General features: G+C 49.3%; 4 protein-coding genes across 7 annotated transcripts in view; 1 reads left to right on the top strand and 3 right to left on the bottom strand.

The window, feature by feature from the left end:
- Positions 1-73: 73 nt before the first annotated feature.
- LOC6582103 (lysosomal-trafficking regulator) lies at positions 74-14,403 on the top strand. 2 transcript variants are annotated; one of them, XM_015162285.3, is made up of 19 exons: positions 74-321; positions 1,091-1,394; positions 1,461-1,537; positions 1,595-1,739; positions 1,835-1,945; positions 2,005-4,702; positions 5,908-6,687; positions 6,746-7,188; positions 7,247-8,209; positions 8,266-9,867; positions 9,931-10,101; positions 10,163-10,912; positions 10,969-11,102; positions 11,157-11,910; positions 11,969-12,110; positions 12,170-12,528; positions 12,583-13,484; positions 13,541-13,990; positions 14,046-14,403. In XM_015162285.3, the coding sequence occupies exons 2-19, from the start codon at positions 1,260-1,262 to the stop codon at positions 14,164-14,166; spliced, it is 10,737 nt and encodes a 3,578-aa protein (XP_015017771.1). In that variant the 5' UTR covers positions 74-321; positions 1,091-1,259; the 3' UTR covers positions 14,167-14,403. The 2 variants fall into 2 exon arrangements, with proteins under 2 accessions (XP_015017771.1, XP_002007812.2); XM_002007776.4 differs by having other exon boundaries at positions 74-975.
- A 97-nt stretch (positions 14,404-14,500) lies between these two features.
- On the bottom strand, positions 14,501-17,031 carry LOC6582102 (serine/threonine-protein kinase dst2). Its single transcript, XM_002007775.4, has 4 exons — positions 15,735-17,031; positions 15,507-15,668; positions 15,113-15,450; positions 14,501-15,044 (listed from the first exon to the last, which is right to left on the bottom strand). Exons 1-4 carry the CDS (start codon positions 16,929-16,931, stop codon positions 14,639-14,641), a joined length of 2,103 nt encoding a protein of 700 aa, XP_002007811.1. The 5' UTR covers positions 16,932-17,031; the 3' UTR covers positions 14,501-14,638.
- A 99-nt stretch (positions 17,032-17,130) lies between these two features.
- On the bottom strand, positions 17,131-18,045 carry LOC6582101 (vesicle-associated membrane protein-associated protein A). The gene is made up of 2 exons (XM_044009431.1): positions 18,031-18,045; positions 17,131-17,961 (listed from the first exon to the last, which is right to left on the bottom strand). The coding sequence occupies exon 2, from the start codon at positions 17,913-17,915 to the stop codon at positions 17,253-17,255; it is 663 nt and encodes a 220-aa protein (XP_043865366.1). The 5' UTR covers positions 17,916-17,961; positions 18,031-18,045; the 3' UTR covers positions 17,131-17,252.
- A 593-nt stretch (positions 18,046-18,638) lies between these two features.
- The window catches only part of LOC6582100 (NAD(+) hydrolase sarm1), a 38,912-nt gene continuing 35,760 nt past the window's right edge, over positions 18,639-21,790 (bottom strand). For 2 of the 3 annotated variants that reach the window (XM_015162284.2, XM_015162279.2), the window contains 2 exons: positions 20,586-21,540; positions 18,639-18,931 (listed from right to left, as the gene is read on the bottom strand). In XM_015162284.2, the coding sequence (XP_015017770.1) occupies positions 18,847-18,931; positions 20,586-21,540 (1,040 nt within the window). In that variant the 3' untranslated portion in view covers positions 18,639-18,846. Of the gene's footprint in view, positions 18,932-19,078; positions 19,255-20,585; positions 21,541-21,790 lie in introns of those variants that run through there. The other variant, XM_015162280.3, reaches the window with a different exon arrangement.

The following is a 21,790-nucleotide window of genomic DNA, read 5'->3' as shown; positions in this document are numbered from 1 at the left end:
CGCGCAGTCACTGCTATCGATTAATCTGTACAGAAACGTAATAATCGCTAGCAAACTATCGAGCACAGCTGATTTCTGCAATAACAAAGCAGTTTTCAAAACACTTTTGTTTATAACAATAGAACGCACGCACGCAAACAATATACTAAGAGCAAAGATTCCTTAAATACCCAAGAAAAAATCACGCTAATTGTGAAATTTGTGAACCAAATGAACTGAACTTACACATTAAACCAAAATGGCGTATTAAATTGTTTTTGTTGCCTGAGGTTTTCGCTACTTTTTGTAATTTTTCAATTTTTTTTCTTGTTTTTGTGCAAGGTCTGTTGATTTTGTACTTTTATATACTATGTGTTCATACACAAACACTCATACATCACAGTGTCTATTTCATGACCAGCGTCATCAACAATTTACGCAGTTTATACATTCAACTTTTTCGGTGTGAAAGTTGTTGATTTTTGTTTTATGTTTACATCGCAATTGTGGCTTTTGTTGTGGATTTTATGTTGGTGTTGCTGCTGTCATCGCCCGATAAGCGAAGTTTTATGATTGACAATCGGTCAATTCATTAATTATGTATTTTCTATTGATCAAGCGCTGAAGGGGCGTCGCGTGCAGTCTGCTTCTAGTTGGCTCTCTTATCGTCAATTCTGCGAGCATTAACCGTTATATTAACCGTAAAAGGCACGCATCATTGCCAGCTGTTTACTCTGTGTGCTCTATACCGCCAGCCCCGTCGCTCCTCGGCATCTACAAATCATGCCACTGAGTACCCGGCTTTGGATTCGCTTGACAACCGAATGCAGTGGCATTTGTCTATAAATAGCAAATCGAATAGTTTTCCTGCATCAGCAACAACAACAACAATATCAACTTTAAAAGTTTTCCATTGTCGTTCGTCCAAATAATCAGCTTCACCGGCCTCTGTCTTTCTGCTACTGCTGCTACTGCAGCAGCTAATAATCTCAGCAAGTAAACGATGCATTTGCCCCGCCTCCACTCTGTCCCTCTCCCTCGCATACGCACGCATATTTACACACAAATGCACTTAAATACTTATATTCGTAATTTACTTGTTTAATTACAGCTGGCAGGCAATCGCTAGCACTTTGCAGCCTTTCGCTCAGTTCTGTACCAGCGCTTATTGCGGCCACAACGTTGTCCGATGCTCGAACCTGACAGCACATCAGCCGAAGAAGTAGCCGTCGCCCTAGCAGCAGCAGCAATAGAAGACAGCAGGGAGCGTGCGTTCTGCCATGGCCAACGAGCAGCAGCAGCAGCTGGAGGAGGAGCAACGTCAACTGCTGCTGCAAACGCTGAACAGACTTTGGAGCCATTATCTGCACCCCTCCGACTCTGAGACAGTTGATAAGCAGACGGCGAGTGTCAAGGTTTGTATGCAACTCGGATATCAATTCAATGTGTGCACTTGCTCACATTATCAGCTACACTTGCAGGAACACTGGCTCTGGCAGCTGCTGTATCATTTCCAATACTTGGACGAGCAAACATTGCGAGATGCGCAGTTTAATAGGTAAGTAGAATGCAATAAGAGATAATTGAATATTAATTAAATTGCTCTACATTGCAGCAATTTCAATCAGCTGCCCGAAGAGCTGTGCTCTTATTTGCTGGAGCAGGTGTATCAAATCATCAGCGCAGCGAAACGTTCGCAGGAACCCGAGCAACCAGACAAATGCATCAAACAGCTGCGAAAACAGCATAACCTAGCCCAGGTGACATATTTATATATATATATATATATATATATTGAATATAATATATATTTATTTATATTTAATATAATATATTCTGATATGATTCATTGCAGCTTATTTTGAGCACACCCAGTGATTGCAATAAGATTTTGGCATTGAGAACTTTTCTTACTAATGGCTTGGGTCAACATTTGCTCGCCTTTCTGCTGCGCGTGCAAATCAAGGTAAGCCTAGTTGGACTCTGCTTGGCATAGTTATTGTTATCAGTGATTGTCTTTTCCAGCACATTGCTTCGCAGAAGAGCCTCTGCCAGTTGTGCATCAATCTGTTTCCCAATTGCAAATGGAGTGCTGAAAATGCCCCGCTGCAGCCCCTGACCAGCATTGCACAGTTCATTAGTAGCTTTCACCTGAATTCGCAGCGCAATAAAACGCGTCGTCAGCAACAGCAATCACAACAACAGCAACAACAGGCACAGCCCCAGCAACTGCAACAGCAACAACAACCCATTGAGATTATTAGCAGCTTCAATGAATTCAGAAATGCTTGTAAAACAAGTGATGAATTGGCGCTGCTGCTCATCCAGTTACTCTCGCGCTGCGTCGATGCTGAGCAGGACCCGCAGCTCAGTGTAACGGTGCACAACTTTGCGCTGGGCCATTTGTGCAGCAGCTGTGTGGATGAGTGCGAGCAGGAGGCGGAGCTGCCCGGCAGCAAGAATGACGAAATTATTAAGTTTGAGCTGCTGCAGCTGATTGCGCAGTGTGTCAACAATTTCTATATGCACGAGCAGCAGCCCAGCTCCTTGGACTTTAATAGCCAGTGCAGCCAGCTGCTCTATGCGCTAGCTGCCAATCGCAGCAGTTCGGTGCTCTCACATGCTGTGCTCTACATTATATTTGGCACTCTGCACAATCTGGTGGAGTTCGGCTCTCAGCATCTAAATCAAATCGATGTGAAGCTCTTTGACGCCTGTTTCGATGTGCTGCAAGAGGCGGCCGCATCCACCACCTGCACCTCGCTGCTCTTTCTGCATATCTACAAGCTGCTGCTGCGCCTCACGGATCATCTGTCGCGCCAGGAACAGCAGCTGCAATGCCTCATGGAGAGCAACACCTCTAGCGCTTTGGCCAAGCAGCAGCAACAACATCAGCCACCGCGCTACAAGCGTCAGCGTCACAGCCAGCTTCACTGCACGGAGCGCTCGCTCACCTGTTATTTCCAGGGCAAACTTTATCAGCTGTTGCCCAATCTGGTGCCGGAGCTGCAGGAGCACACCGTGCGTTCGCTGCTCCGCACCGGCAGCTGCTGCTGCCACTACAATACGACCAACTATGCCACCTGCCTGCGCCTGGCCACCCAGCTCTCTGGCAGCTATCAGAAGTGCACCTACAAGTTCCTCCACTACAATGTGCTGCACACCATCTTCGTGAAACGCTCGCCCCAGCATTGCGCCGTTTGCGAGGAGAAGCTCAAGTCGCCGGCATTTCACATGCAACTTCTGGACATCTATAAGGACAACTATCGAGCATTGTTGAACAGCAGCTCGATGCTGCTCTTCCTGAAGCATCTGAAGCATATTGCCTATTTACTATCGTATGATCTGGCCGCTGGCATTCTGGCCGAGGTGGCGTTACCCATTTTCCGGCAATACAAACAGCTAAGTGAGTGCAAGACGAAGACGACTGGAGTGCATAAGCTGCCGCGCCTGCAGTTGCCCTGTAAGTTGGACAACTATCGCATTCTCCACGAGTGCCTCAGCATTTTTGTGATGTACCTGAGTGACATACGTCTTGTCAAGGCCTTCTACAACGAGGAGAACATTGGCTACATGCAGGACTTGCTGTGTGTGCCGGAGCTGCAGCGCGGCGTCTGTGATCTCATCAAGGTGGGCATCGATAACATTGCCTTTCTGGGCGACAACAGCCACGAGCAGATCGCGCTCAGCCGTCGCCTTATACAACTGCAGCTGAATAGCAGCGATCGCGCCTCACGATTGTTCCAGGCGCTGCTGCACCGATGCGCCAAGCGCTCAAATGTGAAATTCTGGCTGGAAGAGTCGGCCAATACGTCGCTGTTAGAGGGGCACAAGCCGGTGGATATTCTATATATAACCGCACTCCAGTGGACGCTCAACTATGAGCTGCTCAAGACCAGTCAACTGTTTTACAATGAGTTTGCCAAAATCTACTCGATACCCGTGGAAATGACGGTTGACGATGACGACGACGCTGACGAGCAGCAACAGCAGCAGCAGCAGCAACAGCAACAACAGCCGCAGCTGGAGCAGGAGGAGAAATTGCGGCATGGCGATAAGACAATCATTGACATACTCAAGCTAAACTACAATGCACTAAGTTGTTTTCTAATGCTGCCAAAAGCCGCAGTCGCCGTAACCTCAACCGCAGCGACAACGCCAGCGACGACGCCGACAATGCCGTCCATTCGTGGCTCAAGTTCATTGGAGGCGCTCGTCTCGCAAGTACAGCTGCCGTTCAGTGTGATGTCAGCCTCCGCGACGACTGCAGCCAGCTCGGACTACGCCGATTCCTCCCTGGACTACGCCTCCATCATCAACAACTACGCCGAGCAGCCGGCATTGCCTTCCTTTCTGCAGCACCTGCAGTCTAGCCAGCCGGACGAGAGTATTGTGCTCTTCGACATACGCGGAAGCAAACCCAGTAGCAACAGCAACAGCAACAACAACAACGTTGAATCAGTGCCACTGGCAGTGTCCAGCGTCGTGGCAGAGGATGAGGCAGCTGCTGCCGGACTAATTAGCAAGCTGTTCAATATTGTGGGCTCCCTATTCGGCGGCAGCACGGGCTCCCCCGAGCGACGCTCGACGCCTGAGCCCACTTTAGACATCGATGCAGATTTGTTTTGCCTCTACGAACCGAATGGAGAGTGCAAGAAACTGCTGCTAAAACTCTTCGAGGCGACCATGGCCATATGCATCAAGGGCTTTCAAAACGAAGAAGGTGAGTCAGTTGGCCAGACACGCTACAGGCGAGTGGGAACTTGGGTGTGGGTGTTTCAGCAATTGTTCCCTCAAGTGCTTAGAATACTCTACCGGAAAAGAGGCATATTAGCTAGAGGCAGTGGAAGGTGATAAAACGTGAATCGGTTCTATTACAGGGCTCTATTATAGGGTTGCTATAATTTAGCTGTTAGTTTCAGCTGCAGATGATCGAATGTGAACTAATTCCATTTGTGCAAGTTTAGGAATTTAGATATATATTTACTTTTTTTAGTTTTATAAATATTCTTTTATATTTTTATTTTTTATCCGTATATTATTCGTATAGAACTTCCCACTACTATAATTGCCATGTAGCAAGCCTTGGTATGGAAAGTTTGTGTTTTGGTTACTGTAGTATTGTAGTATTCCTTGGTAAAGAAAGTTTCTAATGTTTGAGTTCTGGTTGCAAGCCCGTTTGCAGTTCTGATTTCTCTGCCACAGTGCAGGTCATCTCGGTAGCTCTATGCCAATTCTATTGCCGGTTGCTGTTCACATTCCGCGGCTAATGCGTTTCCAATGCAATCGACGTTGACTAAGGCTGGCGCGAAGCCTTAGCAGTGCCCATGAGGCGAGAACAAAGCGCACACATTCACACACACACACACACACCCACATACACACACACGCGAGCTTAGAGCGAAGAGGTGAGACGTGATGGCGATAAACCTCATAACGGCGCTTTGTGGTTCCTCTAAGAGTTAATTATAAGCCAGTCGAGTTAGTCAGTTAGTCACTCACTCACTCAGTCAGTCAGTCGGGCAGGCCCTGAGTTACTTTGGCCATAATACGAGCGCTTACAACGCGTGCATCTGGCCTCAGACGAGATTGAATTTCTCTCTCGGAGAGTGTGAGTGTATAAGTGTGCGTGTGTGCTTGTCTGTGTGTGTGGGTGTGTGTGGCTTCGTGCACGTGTGTGTGCGTGTGCGTTGCACACGTTACAGACGTATTGACATGGATAGTGGAGCATTCCACACGCTCCGGCAGCAGCAGACGACACTTTTGCTTTGGCGCTCGGCCAACGCTGACGAAGTCGTCATCTCCAGCGATCTCTGTCGATGTTTTCACAAGATAAGGGCGCGCTAGTTCTTATCTAATAGCAGCTGTCATATCTCGTATCTCGCCTCTCCTGATCAACGGCCATTCTCTTTCATTTCGTCGTTGCAGTTGAGAAGATGCAGAAGCACCTGCGCAAGCTGAAGGCCATCATATTGAGCAACGCCTCCAGCGACTGGGCGGAGCACGGCGAGCAGCATGCCCGGGACAATGCGGTCATACAGACGCTGCAAACGCTGCTCAAGATCGCCGAGCTCTCGAGCACACACAACGAGCCAGCGGGCGTCGTGGCGAACAGCCCCACAGAGGCATCCGCTCAGTCACGGCCACGTGCGCGCTCCTTCAACAGCGGCTGCGTCGAGCTGCCCAGACAGCAGGCGGCTAAGTTGCCGGCCAAGAACTCGCTGGCCACACCGCCCACCCCGCGACGGCGACCCAATTCGAGTGATGCTGCCATTGGAGATGCGGATTACTTTTCCACACGCGCCTCGCTCAGCTGTGCCGCCGACAGCGAACTGGAGCTGAGCGAGAACGAGCAGGAGTTCTATCTGACGGCCGACGAGGGCTACGAGGCAGACGGCGAAATAGCTGAGCTGAGCGAATCCGAATGCGAATTGAATGGCGGCGGTGCGGTGGCCAACGAATCGTGGACACCCTTCCTGCCCTCTTCACGTTATCGCAGCCACATCATGCACGAGGGCTTGAGCCAGCTGGTGGTGCAGATGCTGGTGGAGCTGTCGCTGATCTGCATGCGCCAGCCAGCCGGCTGGACAGAGAGCCTCACGCAATTGGCCAATCGCTTGTTTGTCATTCGCGACTATCTGGGTGGACCGTTGTGCCTGCTGAGAGGATTTGCGCCTGTGCTGAGCAGCAGTGATGCCAAATTGCGAGGTGAGTAAGGCGGATTATTCGTAAATAGAATTATCTCACATCAAGTGCACTCCCACAGAGCTGCAGCAATCCATATTGGAGCTCATCAGCCATCTGAATACGCCAGACGTGCTCAACTGCTACTTTGGCATCCTGGCCAGCAAGCAGCCGCCGGTGGAGCTGCTGATGCGGCACATGCATCACATCTGCGCTGGCGGCCTGCGCCGTGCTCAGCCCTGCATGGAGCTGGAGTTTCCCATTGCGATCGATGGGAAAATCGTCATCACAGCGGATCCCTTCCTCAGCGAGCAGATTGAGCGCGTGCGCCTGCAGCATCAGCGCTGCCAGGCGACGACTTTGTTTACTCGTGCCGCCTGCATTGTGCCCGTGACGCAGACGCGCCTCTGGCAGCCGGAGGGGCTGACGCTCTCGCTCTGGCTGGAGGTAAAGGGCCAGCAAACGAATCGCAGCTTCACACAGCTGAACGATGATGAGACGCGCTACTCGGGCGAGGACTCAACAGTGAGTAGAGTCTTTCAGTTGCTCCACATTTTCCACTGACCAGCTCCCTCCACTCTAGAGATGCCATCTCGTTTCGCTGGGCAGCAGCGCCGCCATGCTTAGTATCTACATCAGCCACAATCTGCAGCTAATCTTCGAGCTGGTGCGACCCAATGAACCGTTGCCGGCACGCGTCGAGGAGCACATGGAGGCCACCAACAGCGAACTGCCGTCGCAGTCGAACAGCGGCAGCTTCCGTCATGCTCTGAAGCAAACCAAAATGGCGCTGCTCAACAGCTTCGGCCAGATGCACCTGCTCAACGGCAATCAGGCGGGCCACGAGACTGGCGGCTACAGCGACGGCGCCAGCGTGCAGCTGCAGCAGCCGCGACTGCCGCGCAACAAATGGACGCATCTGGTCTTTGCGTTGCAGCAGCAGGCCGATGGTCTGCAAGTGGGCGTCTTTATCGATGGCCTGGAGCAGCAGACCCTAAGTCTGCCCTTTCACAACTTGCGCTTTGCCTCGCGCAATCACAGCTTCCAGATGCTGGCTCTGGGCGAGGGCATAGCCGCGAAGAATGGGGTCAGCAACAGCAGCTCCTCGCGCTCCACTCTTGATGGCAGTGCGCCGCGCTATGCGCTGTCCAATGTGGTGCTCTTCAAGCGTCGCCTGGACGATCAGAATCTGATGATCAATCTGACAGCTATGGGACCGGACTTCACCGAATTCACCCAGTGTCAGGTGGCCAACTGGAAGCCCAACTATGGGCACGTGCAGGTGGGCAAGCTGTCCACCTGCAACTTTGGCAGCCACGCGGACTGCATGAAGGTGCTGCGACAGGCGCGCGTCCTGGTCTACACAGCCCAGCAGCCGGATCTGGTCATGTGCCACGATGTCAGCCAGGAGCTGGACATGGCCTGCTATGGACAGCCCCAGGGCCACATGCTCTACGGCGAGCTGCTGCAGCATCAGCCGCAGACGCTGCAAACGGCGGTGCTGCTCAGTGGCGGCCTGTCGACCATGCTGTATCTTTTTGCCAGAGTAAGCTGCAGATTATTTGATTTTGAAGGAGATTTAACTAATTTGATTTCGCCCAGATTGTGGAGGTCTCCAGCACAGCCACCACCCAAGCCTTGGCGCTGGATTTGCTGCTGCAGCTGGCCCACTCGGATGCCCAGCTGTACACCGAGTTTCAGCGTCAGGATTATCTAGCGCTCATTGGGTATGTCATCAAGTCGGAGCGCTGCTCCAAGGATGTACAGCTGCTGCGCAGCATTGTCAACAATGCCTGCTCCCAGCCGGTGATCAGCCGTAAGGGCGACGTGCTGCACGTGAACGATAATACGACGGCCACGCTGATCTATCCGCGTCTGCTGCTCGCTGTGCTGCAGCGCTACTCGGACTGGCATCGCTCTGGGGCCACACATTCCGATGTGCTGGACATGCTCTTCCGCTGCATTCTGGCCCTCAGCCGGGACAAGCATCCGCAGCGCGACTTCAACATGGAGCAGCTGCAAAAGTCTGGCCTGTTGCGTGCGCTGCTCAATCTGTGCAAGGTTTATGTCATTGAGTCGCCCAGTCCGGTGCACATATCGCCCTATGCCGCCGAGTGCTTTGTCCAGATCTTGGCCGTCTTTGCCGGCTCTCCGCCAGCGCCTTCATTGCTGGATGAAATGATGAAGCTGCTGCTGCTGCTCCACAGACCAAGCGAGTGCTATGTCACGCATGATCGAACGTATTTTTACTTTCTGCTGACGCCACAGATGCCAGTAAAGGAACGCTCGGTGGTGGTTGCCAATTTAAGCCGCGTGACCACATCCTTTAGACGGCAGGCACAACCACCCGTCCAAGAGGTCGACGCAGAGCGCGCAGAGCGGATTCGACGGCTGCGACGACTGCACGACACCGCCTCCGCTTACAGACGGGGTCTCACTGAAATGGAGGATCAACTGGAGTTTATAGCCGACTGCTCCAATCTCAACAAGGCTGCACTGCGTCTGCTGAACCCTGTGGAGGCGACACGCTGGCGCATCAAGTTCAAGCGTCGCTATCCCAGCCCCAGCCAAAGCCCCAAGCATAGCCCCAAACGCAGTCCCCTGAAGGTCGCCCGCAGACGCGCCCATACACATCCGAGGCCCTGGCAACCTGCGGTCCACAGCACGCCAAGCGCCACGCACGTATCACCGCTGCCTAGTCGCAAAACCGACTTTTACGATCAGATGGGCATCGTGACGCTGCAGCAGCGACTGCTTATGTTGCTCAAGGACTTCCTGTGCCTGCTGCCCGACTCTGCCGTGGACGAGGTGCTGCGTCATTATGTGAAAATCGAATTCCTTCTGGTGCTGGCCAATCAACGCAGCTGCGCCGTGCGCACCGCCATCATTCAGCTGCTGGCGGTGCTGACCAAGCGTTTGGCTCCAGCGGAATTGGTCGCTGCCTCGAAGCAGCTATATCCGCTGCATCTGGCCAATCAGCTGACCATTCATGCCAGCGATGTGGCTATGTTTGAGGCATGTCTCTCTTGGGTCAGCGATCTGCATGGCAGTCTCACAGACATGATTAGCTCTGATGTCGCTTTGGGCATACGCCAGCGCTTCGGGCTGCAGTCCTTGTTAGCCATTTCGATGGCTCTGGGCAACAGCAGCTGGAACTCGGAACCGCAACGCGTGTTCAAGGCGCTGTTGCGGCTCTACCTACAGGTGAGTGGATTGCTTATGGCATTCTGTTGAGTCTCATGCTCATTCTTCTCCGTCCCTTTACAGAATCCGGAGGAGCAGCTAAGCCTCGTGGAGGCGGGTCTGCTGCAGTGCACCGTCAAGGCGCTGCACCAGCTCTATACGCTGCACCTAGGCCAACCCAATATGGATCAATCCATTGTGGAGCTGCTGAATGGCATTGGCGAGCGAGCGCTCAAATCTGTGGGGCAAATCAATGTGAGTGGCCGTTCGTAATCAGTTGTGACCCTGATCTAAATTTGATTATCTGCTATTACAGCTTGTGTGGGACATCTTAAACATGCTGGCCTTCTACCAGGACAAACAGCCGCCGCTGATTGTGCGCAGTTTCCGTGCTGTGCAAGCTCAGCTGCAGCTCCAATGGCTCAACCTGTTCTTCGAGACCTGCACTGGCAGTGGCTGCAGCAATGGCTATCGCTTGCGCAGCAGCCTGTCCGACTGCTCGCTCAGCCAGTCGGAGTGCCGGACGCGCATGGAGCTGCTTATTGATCGCTGCACCCAGTTCTTTACGACAGGCGGCAGTCAGACCAACGGCAGCAACTATGTGGCCAGCAGCCAGGAGCTGGCTCTGTTCGAGCTGCTCGTCTCCTTTGGCATAGCCAACAATCAGCGCTGCAACAACTTCATTGCCTGGGGTCTGCAGCCGTCGCGTCCCCGCGATCTGCGCGCCTACATTGTTGATGCACTGTGGCGCACATGCCAGGACGAGTTCCAGTCCTCAATCATATGCGATGTGAAGATGATCAAGGCGCTGCTGTGGCTCAGCCTGATGGAGGATGTGAAGCCGCCCATAGAGAACTTACCCAATCTATGCAAGGCGCTGGGCATCAACGAGAATGATTCCACATGGAACCTGGAGCACGAGCTGGAGCGCCTGGAGCTAAATCGCAGCACTGTGGCAGCCAAGCAGAAGCAGCTGCTGGAGAAGACGCTCTACAAGTTCGAGCCGCTCGTGCAGCACTGCATTGAGACCTCCATGGTGACCACCAGGCGCGTGGCAGAGCTGCAGGTGAGATGCCTAGGTATGATTGTTGATGAACTTGTTTAACTTTTAATTGTCAACAGAATGCGGAGCGAAAGCTTCTCATGTGCCACATGAAGGACTATGATGACACAAACACCTACACCAAATGGCTGGAGATAATACGCCGGATGACCCACGAGGGCGCGCCCTGGTACTGCAATGAGCGTGCTGAGTGGTAAGTGAATGACTTCACCTATTATCTAAAGTCCACTAATCGGTATTATTGCAGTTCCTGGGAGCTGGATGACACGGAGGGGCCATCGCGTGTTCACACACGTTTGCGGCGCTGCCATTTGGATATAGATCGGCGATTCTTTATGAACGACTACTGCCCCGGGCAGGGTCAACGCGAGGAGAAGGATCAATATGTGCGTCCGCTGGACTATTTGATAGCCAGCTACGATCAGCAATTGAATATATCACTCAATTCGCAAATACTCTATAATTTTGCGGCAAAATTTTTGCCCGTCGATGGTGAGATCGATGGCGAGATAATTATAACCGATCTGAAGCTCTATTTTCTGGCCACATATCGTTGTAAATACTTTAATGTGAACTGTGATATATCGAACATAACTGAAATTTGGCTGAAGCGCTACCAGCACCAGGAGAAGGCCTTTGAGATATTGCTGGACAGCAACAAATCGCTGTTCTTTTCCCTGCAAAACGCCGATGACTGGAAGATAATGCGCGAGGTATTCTGTGATAAAATTGTAACCATGCCGGACAACTCCAAAGTGCTGGCCATAACGCAACAGTGGCGCGAGGGCCTGCTAACCAATTGGGAGTATCTGATGACACTCAATCAGATAGCTGGACGCACCTACAACGATCTCATGCAGTACCCAGTCTTTCCCTGGGTGCTGGCCAACTACAGCTCCGAGTGCCTAGATCTGCGCCAAGCGCAAAATTTTCGACGACTCTCGCGACCCATTGCGGTGCAGCTGGAGAAGAACGAGCAGCACTACATAAACAACTATGCGGTAAGTAAAGCAGATTAAGGAAATGTCGATTAGATATTAATTCATATATATTTCACAGTACATCGAAAGCACGAATACGAACATGGGCTCATTGATCCTGAAGCCGTATCACTATAGCTCCCACTACTCAAATTCTGGCACCGTGCTGCACTTTCTGGTGCGAGTGCCGCCTTTCACCAGCTACTTTCTGCGCTATCAAGGTAATTTGAATTCACTCAGTAATTCACTCTTGGACTAATCGAATTCTGCTCCATAACAGACAATAACTTTGACCTGCCGGATCGTACTTTCCACGCACTGCACACCACGTATTGCTTGGCCAGCCAGGATAGCTCCACGGATGTGAAGGAACTCATACCAGAGTTCTTTTGCCTGCCTGAAATGTTTGAGAATTTTGAGCGCTTCAATTTCGGCTGTCGTCAAAATGGCGAAAGGGTTGAAGATGTCACACTGCCCGCCTGGTGCCAGCGAGATCCGCGTCTCTTTGTGCTCATCCATCGGCAAGCGCTGGAATCGGAGCTGGTTCGCAATGAGCTGCATCATTGGATCGATCTAATTTTTGGCTATAAGCAAACAGGAGAGAGCGCTGTTGAGGCCATTAATGTGTTCCATCCAGCGGTGAGTTGGTTGCTTAAGTTTTCCATATTCCGATTATCATTTTGCTCTTTTCAGACCTATGCCGTTTTCCTCGACTCTGAGATTAGCGATCCCATTGAACGTGAGGCAGTCAAGACTATGGTGAAGACCTATGGGCAGATGCCACGCCAGCTGTTCAAGTCGCCACATCCCTCCACCAAAGCGCTGGACTATGCTCTAGTGGACACGCCCATTGTGCCCAGTGTGAAAGGATTGCGTTGGGGCGTCTACGTGGGCTCGCCGCAGCTGAAGGCGCCGTCGTGGGCCATCATACACAAAATACCAGGCACCGAGCATCTTGTCAGCTTCAGCAACACGAATGTGGTCTATGCCTTGCCGGCGCGAGCGGGAGTTATGCAGGGCGCCGAGCCCGACACCTATAATGTAATTTCCTGGGGCTACGACGATCGCATTGTGCGCATTCAGCCGCTGAACAAGCCACAAGCGAAGCCCAAGAATCTGCTATATAATGACAGCTTCGATGACATCAGTGCTTGTGGCTGTGATGTGAACTCGAATCAGCTCTGGTTTGGCCACAAATCCGGACGCATTAGCGTCTACAAATGCGCCAGCGGCATAGATGGCCACCAGCGCACGACCACCAAGAGTCGTCAGAGCTATGTGCGTGGATTGCGTCTATCCTATAATTCAGCATTTCGCAAGATGACCACCAAGAGCACAGGCTCTGGATCTGGTGCTGAAGCATCCGATGACTCGGGCAATCTGCATGCCACCAACTCGTCTGCCTCTATGTCCTCCTCTGGAGTCTCCTGCAACGGCGATGCACTGCAGCGCGATGGTGCTGACCTAACCTGGCTGGGTCCCACGTTTCTGGTGCGGCACACGGATGAGATCACTTGTATTGCACTGTCCGTGGAATTTAAAATCGCTGTGACCGCTGGACGTGACGGCATTGCCGTCATTTGGGATCTAAATGAGTAAGTTAATCGATAGGATAGCTAAACAGGTTCACTAACTAATTGCTTACCCTCAGCTGGAGCTATGTTCGCACTATTGCACGTCCTGCGGAGATTCATCAGTCGCCCATCACGCATGTGGCCATCAGTCCTACCCTGGGCGACATAGTCACCGTGCACACAATGCCCCAGCAGCCAATAAATGCCAACGCAGCAGCATCACTCGCTAAGCAGAGTGCAGCGGACGAATGCTTCGAGGTGACGGAGGAGAGCCTGGATGATTTTGTCAACGTCAACATCAATCCCAATGGCAAATCCATACTCCGTCTGCACTCGGTCAACGCCCGCTACGTACAGCACCTGGTGCACGAGGACCGCATCCAGGCTGTGTGCTATTCCTACATCAAGGAAGGCGTCGGCGTCAATGTCATAGCCACCGCTGTGGAGGGTGGCTTCGTCCGCTTCTGGTCGAGTTGGAATTTGAGTTTCGTCAGCGAACTAACAACTGGCACGGCGCCCATTCACAGGTTAGTTGAATCCCAACTTAAATAGAGAACATATTACAAGGTTTTTTACTTGCAGCATAATTTACTCTACGCATCAGCACTTGGTGGTGTTAACAAAGGACTCCCACATCCAGGTTTGGGAATCGGAGGGTCTCTACGGCAACGCGCCAAAGTTTCCTCAAATTGTTTATAAGTAAACAGCCGTAAACTAAACCTACAATTAAACTCAAAGCATATCAATGACAGACACATAAACCAGAGTAGCTGAAGAATCAAAATGATATCGAGCCCAAGTCACGTGGAATTCCATTCTGTAACTAACGACCGGCTTCAATTAAATACATATACACACTCACATATTAGTTTTATAGCCATAGGTACATAAAGCTATTGAAATACACTTTTCTACCAAACAACTTTTATAAGTTATGCAATTTTTGTTTGTTTTTTCATTTATGGCTAAAATGCTTTGGCAGCTTAAGAAGTTTGCTGCGCTGCCTTAAACTGTTGCAATTATGAATGAGCAATAAATTTGTTTCGCAAATATAAAACAATTTACTTTCACAACTTCAAAGTAAAATGGTTTACGAAAATATGTCACATACATGTGGCTACATTAAAGATCAGACTATCGAACTATTTAATACAAATGAATTATAATTATATATATCAGGACTTCCAGGGCGGCGGCTTCGAGCCGGTGTTGGAGTTGCGCTTCTGTGGTTTGGCGTTTTGTTTGGTGTTCATGGAGAGAATCTTATCGAGCTTATCAAGATCACTTGGCGATTTGCTCAACAGCAGCTCAATGTATGATTGCAGCTTGTCCACGGGTGATGGTGGATCCTTCTTGGCCTCCGTATCCAGATTATTCTTCTCGGTGTTGTTGCTGGCTTGAGTTTTGCTTGACTTGGGCGTTTCGGGATAATGACGTGCGTTGTTCAGATCCGGTGACTCGCTGTCAGTCGTCTCGCCACTTGCCAACGACTGAAACGTCTGATTGGGCGAGGTAAGTATGGCCAATGCCTGTTGCCACTGTGCCTCCATTACACCATGCAGCTTTTGCGCAATATCCGCACTGGAAGCAAAAAGAGACCAAGTATTTATAGAATGGTCTTTTTATATCATCTTTATAATCTGACTTACCGCTTAGTCTTGTAGCAGTTAAGTTGGAGTTCCAGCTCGTCTATTTTCTTGGATGCATTGGCCAGCTGCAGACGGTACAGTTCCACTTCCTCATTGTGCTTCTCCTGTACGAGATTCAACTCCTGGTTGTTCTTCTCGTTGATCATCTCCAGCTGCTTGACTGCTCGATCGGCTATCAGACGTTCACGCTCGCGTGCCTCTGCCTTCAGGTTCTCCTCCGATTTGTCCAGCTGCACTTGAAACTCTTGCAGCTTTTTGGCCACCACATTCTCCATTTGCTGCTGGTAATATTGCTTCAAGGATTTCTGCTGAATTTCCATCTTTTTCTTGAGATTTGTCTGAAAGAAGGTTGGAATTAAACATGAGTCACTCAAATGAACTGCTTGATAGCCACCTCGGTGTCGGTTAGATTTGCCAGCGCCTCTTGCATGGATTTGCGCTGCAATTCCAGATTATCTGCGCGCGACTTTTGCTTCTGATGATACTCCTGCAGCATTTCCTTTTGGTGTTGCAGCGTGGACTTCTCCTTTTCTAGATCTTCTATGCGAGCTTTGAGCTGTAGGAAGAAAAAAGACACTTCTTTAGATAAGTGGGGAGAGTAGATAGAGGCATTCGATAATACCTTCTCCACTTGATAATCAGCCTTGGCGAACTTATCACGCAGCTTATTCTGCTCGGCATGCGACAGCTCTTCGGAGCGCTTGCTGCTCTGCAGCTGCATTTCAACTTGCTCGAGCTTCTGCGCTGTCTCGCTTGCCTGACGCTTGGCCCGCTCCAACTCGGCCTCCAGTTTGTCTGTCTTCTCCTGAAACTTAGTAGCCAAGCCCACAGCCTGGGACAACTCATGCTGCAACGACTCGCATTTGCCATGGGCGTCATTCCGCTCCGTCTCCAGTTTATGCACCGAGTCGCGCATATTTTGAACCTCAAAGTTGAGCGTCTTCAGTTGCTGCTCCGCCTGCTGCAGGGCGCAGTCCTTGGACCGATCCACCTCGATGGCCACCGAGATGCGCTGCTGGTACTCCAGCATCTGTGCCTGCAGTGTTTGTACCATCTTCTCCAGGTGCTGGCGGCGCAGCTGCTCTTCCTTGAGCGCAGGTATGCCCTGTTGTCCAGACATATTGTTTGCTATGACTGTGCCTGCCAGATGGCTTTTGCCCCACAGCTCACTTAGACTAATAAGTTTTTCGTTGGCCATTGAAGGTGACGCACCCAGTCGTATGCTAGGCAACGACGTGGCCGTTGGCTGCGACTCATGCGCCGGCGTCGAATAGCCACGCATGCGCAAATGATCATCGCTGTAATGCTGCTGCAGCTGTTGATACTGCTGCTGATGCAGGTGTTGCTGCTGGTACTGATGCTGGTGTGGGTGTTGGTGCTGCTGCTGGTGCCAGGCATTGTTGTCGTCCAGATAGTTATCGATTTCCTGGAGTATGTTCTCCTCCAGCCGATTACCACCCTTGGGCGTCGAGTGTGCCATGCCGTGCAGCTCTCGTTGCGGTCGACTGCTCAAGGCAGTGCGCACTGTACTCGATGAGATTGTGGATAGATCCGAAGGCGCATCAAAGCGTCGCTGCTCCTCCTGGCGCTCCAGCTCCATGTTTTGCAAACGCGCATTTATCTGATTCAATTCTGACTTTTTGTCAGGCATCAGAAACTGATACGCAGCTGTCGTAGACGCTGGCGGCGGCAGCGGCGGCGGCGGCATAGCAAGTGCATCTGCCTCGGCAGCTGCACTCATCTTGTCCTGCCGAGGTATATAGTAATTGGGCGGTATTAGCAGCAACAGATCTGTATCATCTGTATCGGTATCACTCATTACAACATGATTGATTGAATCAATTCAAATCGAAAAGTGAAAAGTGAAAAGAGTGACAATTCCGACATTTAAATGCCAAATTGAAGCGTGCCCACCGCTGGTTGCTATAGCTGCGCGTAAACAATGGCGTTGCCACATCGCCGAATTGTGCACAGCAGCGCTGCCACATGCCTAAATCGAATTCATGAAACCGCCAGTGTTGCATAGTTGTTGCATTTTGAATGCCTCAACAAATTGGCGCCTGTCCATTTTATTTAAAGTGTCCATTGTATTAATATCATATATAATGTGTATGTGCGTGTGTATGTGTACACTAATGTTTTACATGAATTTTTTAGCGACCCAACCACCTATTAGGGCAGCTAGCACAACAGCAACTGTCGCCATGAATATCCAGAAACCATTGCCCTTTTGTTTCTGCAGCTTCATGGCCAGTAGCTCGCGCTCCTCGTCCTTTTGCTTGGTGATGGTCTCCACCTGTTGTATCAAATGTAGGCGATCCTCTTCCAGCACATGCACCTTATCTATTAGATTGAGTGTCATTGAGTCCGTGTTATCCTTTTCTTGATGCTCCCCATTGCCCACAGAATTATCTGAATACATCTTTTGCAGGCCATCCATCTGGCTATCGACCAATTTGACTTTGAGTTTGGTATCCCAGATGGTTGATGGACTGATATTCTTCCAGAACTCGTGCAAGTCCCCAATTGGATCGGTGGCATCGGCGGCCTGCATCATGAACTTATGGCGGTGCGCATAGATATCATTGGAAATCGGATGGACGAAGATATCAATGGTAATCCTCTCCTCGGGCTTAACCAGACCCACATTGGGGCGCACGAAGAACAAGCGCGGCGTTGTTGTTTTCAATTTGAACGCAATGCGCTTCTGCTTGCTCGGATTGTATACCATAATTTTCTTGCTAACGGCACGATTGAATGGTCCCTCCAGGACTAATTCGTCAGAAGGCTCCACGATCAACATGGCACTGAATTTTATGATATCCTGTCTACTCCAAGGTCCTCAGCTCCTATAAAAATTAAAAAAAAAAAATGTAGGTCTAATTTCTTGTTTCCGACAAAATGTATTTCAACGTTACGAAATATTGGCTTCGACTAACGAATTGAGCGTAAATAAATCTCAGACAGCAAGCTGAACGCAAAGCCTACTTACATTGTCAATGCGAAACGTCTAATAGCTAGAGATGGACTAATTGGGTATATTGAATGTAGAGACTGAGGCAGGAGAGTCGACATAAAGACAATGATATGCTGAGCAGGCATATGTAAGTCTCTCAGTCTGTCAGCCTGTTCGTTTTTATGCACTCGGTTAAATAAGGCGTCTTAGAATTCCCATCGCATCACGAAGTTGCTTAGCGTTTGAGACGAAGAGAATCGGGACAGCATTCATACTTATGGGAGCTAAAGGTCACACCAATACTTTAGAATTTAATCATACGACTGAGAACAACAATGCGTCTGAGGTTGGGCAAGGTTGCAGTTGGTTGCGTTGTGGGAGTATCGTATACCTGATGTCAATTTAGTGTTAAATTCATATTCCAATCAAGCCAAGACCCACTGCCGATACCTTGAAAAGGCATTGGTTGGCCCATGCTACTTAATTCCTTACTTGCCTGTATTATACCGTAGCCGTATAATAATATTTCAGGGATCCTAAACCCTCTAAACACCAGTAAAAGTTTGGGACTTAAAGCTTTGAATATATGTTTTTTTATGTTTATACCTCCGATTGTCATAGATCAGCCTGGAATGATTAAATTTATTTAGATTTATTTACATAAAAATAAGTTTTACTTCAATTTTTTTTTGTTTCGCTTTTCTTTTTTTTCGAGTACATTCATAGAAAATCGTCGAGTATTTTAATTAGTTTAACATGTTTCGAATAATTCGTAGAGCTACCAAAATATCATGCGACCAGCATTTGGAGATGTTGCCTTGGACAGGATAATATCGGAGAGTTCAGTGTCCTCCAGTTCGTTGCTATAATATATGTAGTGCAGAGCAATTGTAATATATACATTAAAAACAGTTAGTTAGTCTGTTTTGTGTACATATATACATATACACATTTATTGATTATTGATTTGGTAATAAATAACAATGAATGTTTTTTGTTTTTCTGTTTGTTTGTTTATTTCTTGGTGGCAACAGCTGGACGACGAATCACCCTGTGATGCGTTGACAGTTTCTTGGATGTGTAGAATGATGAGTTCTTGAGTTCTTGAATTCGAATCGGATATGTGCAGGGGCAAGGCCACAGCCACAACAATAACAACAAGTACAACAAATTGCGCTTTTATGGTCTACAAAAAGAAAACAAACAAAATAAAAAGAGAAAAAAAAATAAGAGAAAAATATGGATGAAACCCATTAAAAATTAGAATTCAGTTTAACTGAATGACAAACAACGAATATTAGACAAGAACAAGAACACAAAGAAAACATAAAGATACGCATATATAGTTACTATATATGTATGTATGTAGAACAGGAAATGAACATGCATATGATATAGTTTTTGGGTATGGCTGTTAGAGGAGGTCGCATATATCACATGAGATTGGGGCATTTAGACAATAAGACACAATAATGCTTTGAATGATTCACATTTTATTTAAGACTAATCCAATGTTTAGGCACTATTTCGTTAATAATATTTCGTATGTATAGCTATATATATTGCAAAAATCAATAAAAATTATGCCTTAAGTCTCGTTTGCTAAATTATAAAATATTGTACAGCATTTAGTTTCGGCTTGGATTTGTTTAAATCGTTTCTTTTTTTGTATTTTTAATTATCACTTAAATATTTTTTGTTATATTTTTTTTTTTCGGACGGTTATAAGAAAAAAAATGTATTTTGAATAGAAATTTTACAATTTTGGATAATAAATATTAGACGTAACTAAAATTAATAGAGTTTTTTGTATTTTTGTTTCTTGTATTTTAAAATTAGTTTAGTTTTTGTTTTGTAATTGTTTATACAAATTAATTTTAATTTATGTGCGCAGTCGTAAAGAGTAGTTTATAAATTAATTTTTTTTTTTTTTTTTTGCAATTTAAATTCGATTTTTTTTTTTAAATTTTTTTTTTACTAATCACAAGGCAAATAGATTTAGACTTTCATTTTTGTTGGAGTCAAAGAGGGGCGTTCAAGAAGTTTTGTAACGGGGGCAACGCAGGCAAGTTTTTAGTGGATGCTAAGCTTAACGAGTCTTAAAACCAACGAGCTACGAGAGATAATTAAATATAGCGAGCGAATACCAACACCACTGAGAGAGAGAGAAAGAAAGCGAGAGAGAGAGACATACAAGAGATACAGAGAGAGAGCGAGGGGTAGTGTAACTGGGCCCGGGTAGGTAGAGAGTGTAAGGCGTGTATTTAAGGTATGTATGATGCATGAGATTCGTTTGTTTTAGATAGATGGCACAAATGCAACGAGCAGCAAGAAGCGAGTCAAGAAATTTAGTGTGAAGTTGTGTGAAAGGCGTTATCAGACAGTTTGTGGCATGTGCATTAGAATGTGTATTAGGAAATAACGAATGGAAGTAGCGAGCGAGTGACTAGTCGAACTAGCGAATCATCTGTCGCATTTCACAATTGCATTTGCTTTTGCTTTTGCGTTTGTTCTTACTTTTTGATCAGCGAGCGCACTTTTTTCATCGTACGATTAAAGATCGTCTTATTGCTGGCGCTATTGTTCGATCCGAGGGATGAGTTGGACGTCTTATTGCTATTCTGGCTGCCACCGCGATGCACATGCGCCGCCGCCCGCTGCTGATTGCCGTGCTGGCCCGATGCCTGCGATCTCAGCGACTGCGCATCCTCGCGCTCACTCTCCGTGGAGCTAACTCCGTCCGGGCTCTGGCGATTGGAGGCGGCTGTGCGCTGCATGGGCCGCTCTGGCGTCGGCGACTTGGAGGAGCTGCTCGCATCGCGTCGCTGCGGCTGCGGCGTCGGCGGCAGCGCCAGATTCTGCATGCTCTGGGTCTCGTCGGTGAGCTCGCTGCTGGGCGGCAGGAGCTCGGCCAGCGTTTGCTTGGACAGGATGTGGTCCAGGCTGCGCGACTTGCGATGCTGCTGCACATTGGGCGGGGCCAGGCTCTGCTTCTCCCGTCGCGTCACCGGGCACACTTCCTCCTCGGGCTGCGACTCGTCCTCCGGCTGCAGCGTGCACGTCGAGCTGGCATTGGTCAGCGCCGTGCTGCCGGCGGTCACCATGGCAGCGGCCTTCGCTATGCGCTGCTCGGGCGTGCTCAAGCTATCCTGACTGCTGCTGGCCGCCTCGGCCGCCGCCTGATCCAGCAGCCCGTCCACGCTGTGCGACCGATAGCCGTTGGCCACGCTCGCATTGTGCACCAGGCCGGCCGCAGAGCTGCGCCGCGGCGGCGCATACGGCTGCGGCATGATGTTCTGCATCGAGGCGGAGCCGGCGCCAGACTTGTGCAGCAGCGCCGCCTGCTGTGTGCGATACGGTGGCAGGATGTTGGAGCGTTTCGCCTGGCCACGCCCATAGCTCAAGAGGGAGGTGCTGCCGCGCTGGCGAGCCGGTGAGGGGGATTGCCGGTATCTATTTGCCTGGTGATTAGCTGCTCGTGAATTATCGAGTTTCGAGTTTGCAATCAAAATTAAATTGATTAATAATTAAGTTGGTTTGCTTAGATTAGAGTAGAGTAGAGTAGATAGAGAGTTATGTAGGTATGTGTGTGAGTGATTGAGTGTGTGTGTGAGTGTGCGGTATACTAAAGATAGAGAGAGTGAGAGTGAGAGAGAGGGAGACATAGGCCCTCTGGACAGTCCCGCCTGAGGTTGTTTCCATATTGAGGATTCATCATCATC

Source organism: Drosophila mojavensis, unplaced genomic scaffold (assembly GCF_018153725.1).
Source record: "Drosophila mojavensis isolate 15081-1352.22 unplaced genomic scaffold, ASM1815372v1 contig_74, whole genome shotgun sequence".
Taxonomy (NCBI): Eukaryota; Metazoa; Arthropoda; class Insecta; order Diptera; family Drosophilidae; genus Drosophila; species Drosophila mojavensis.
The sequence above is the reverse complement of the archived record's forward strand: the minus strand, read 5'-3'. Positions and strand labels throughout refer to the sequence as shown.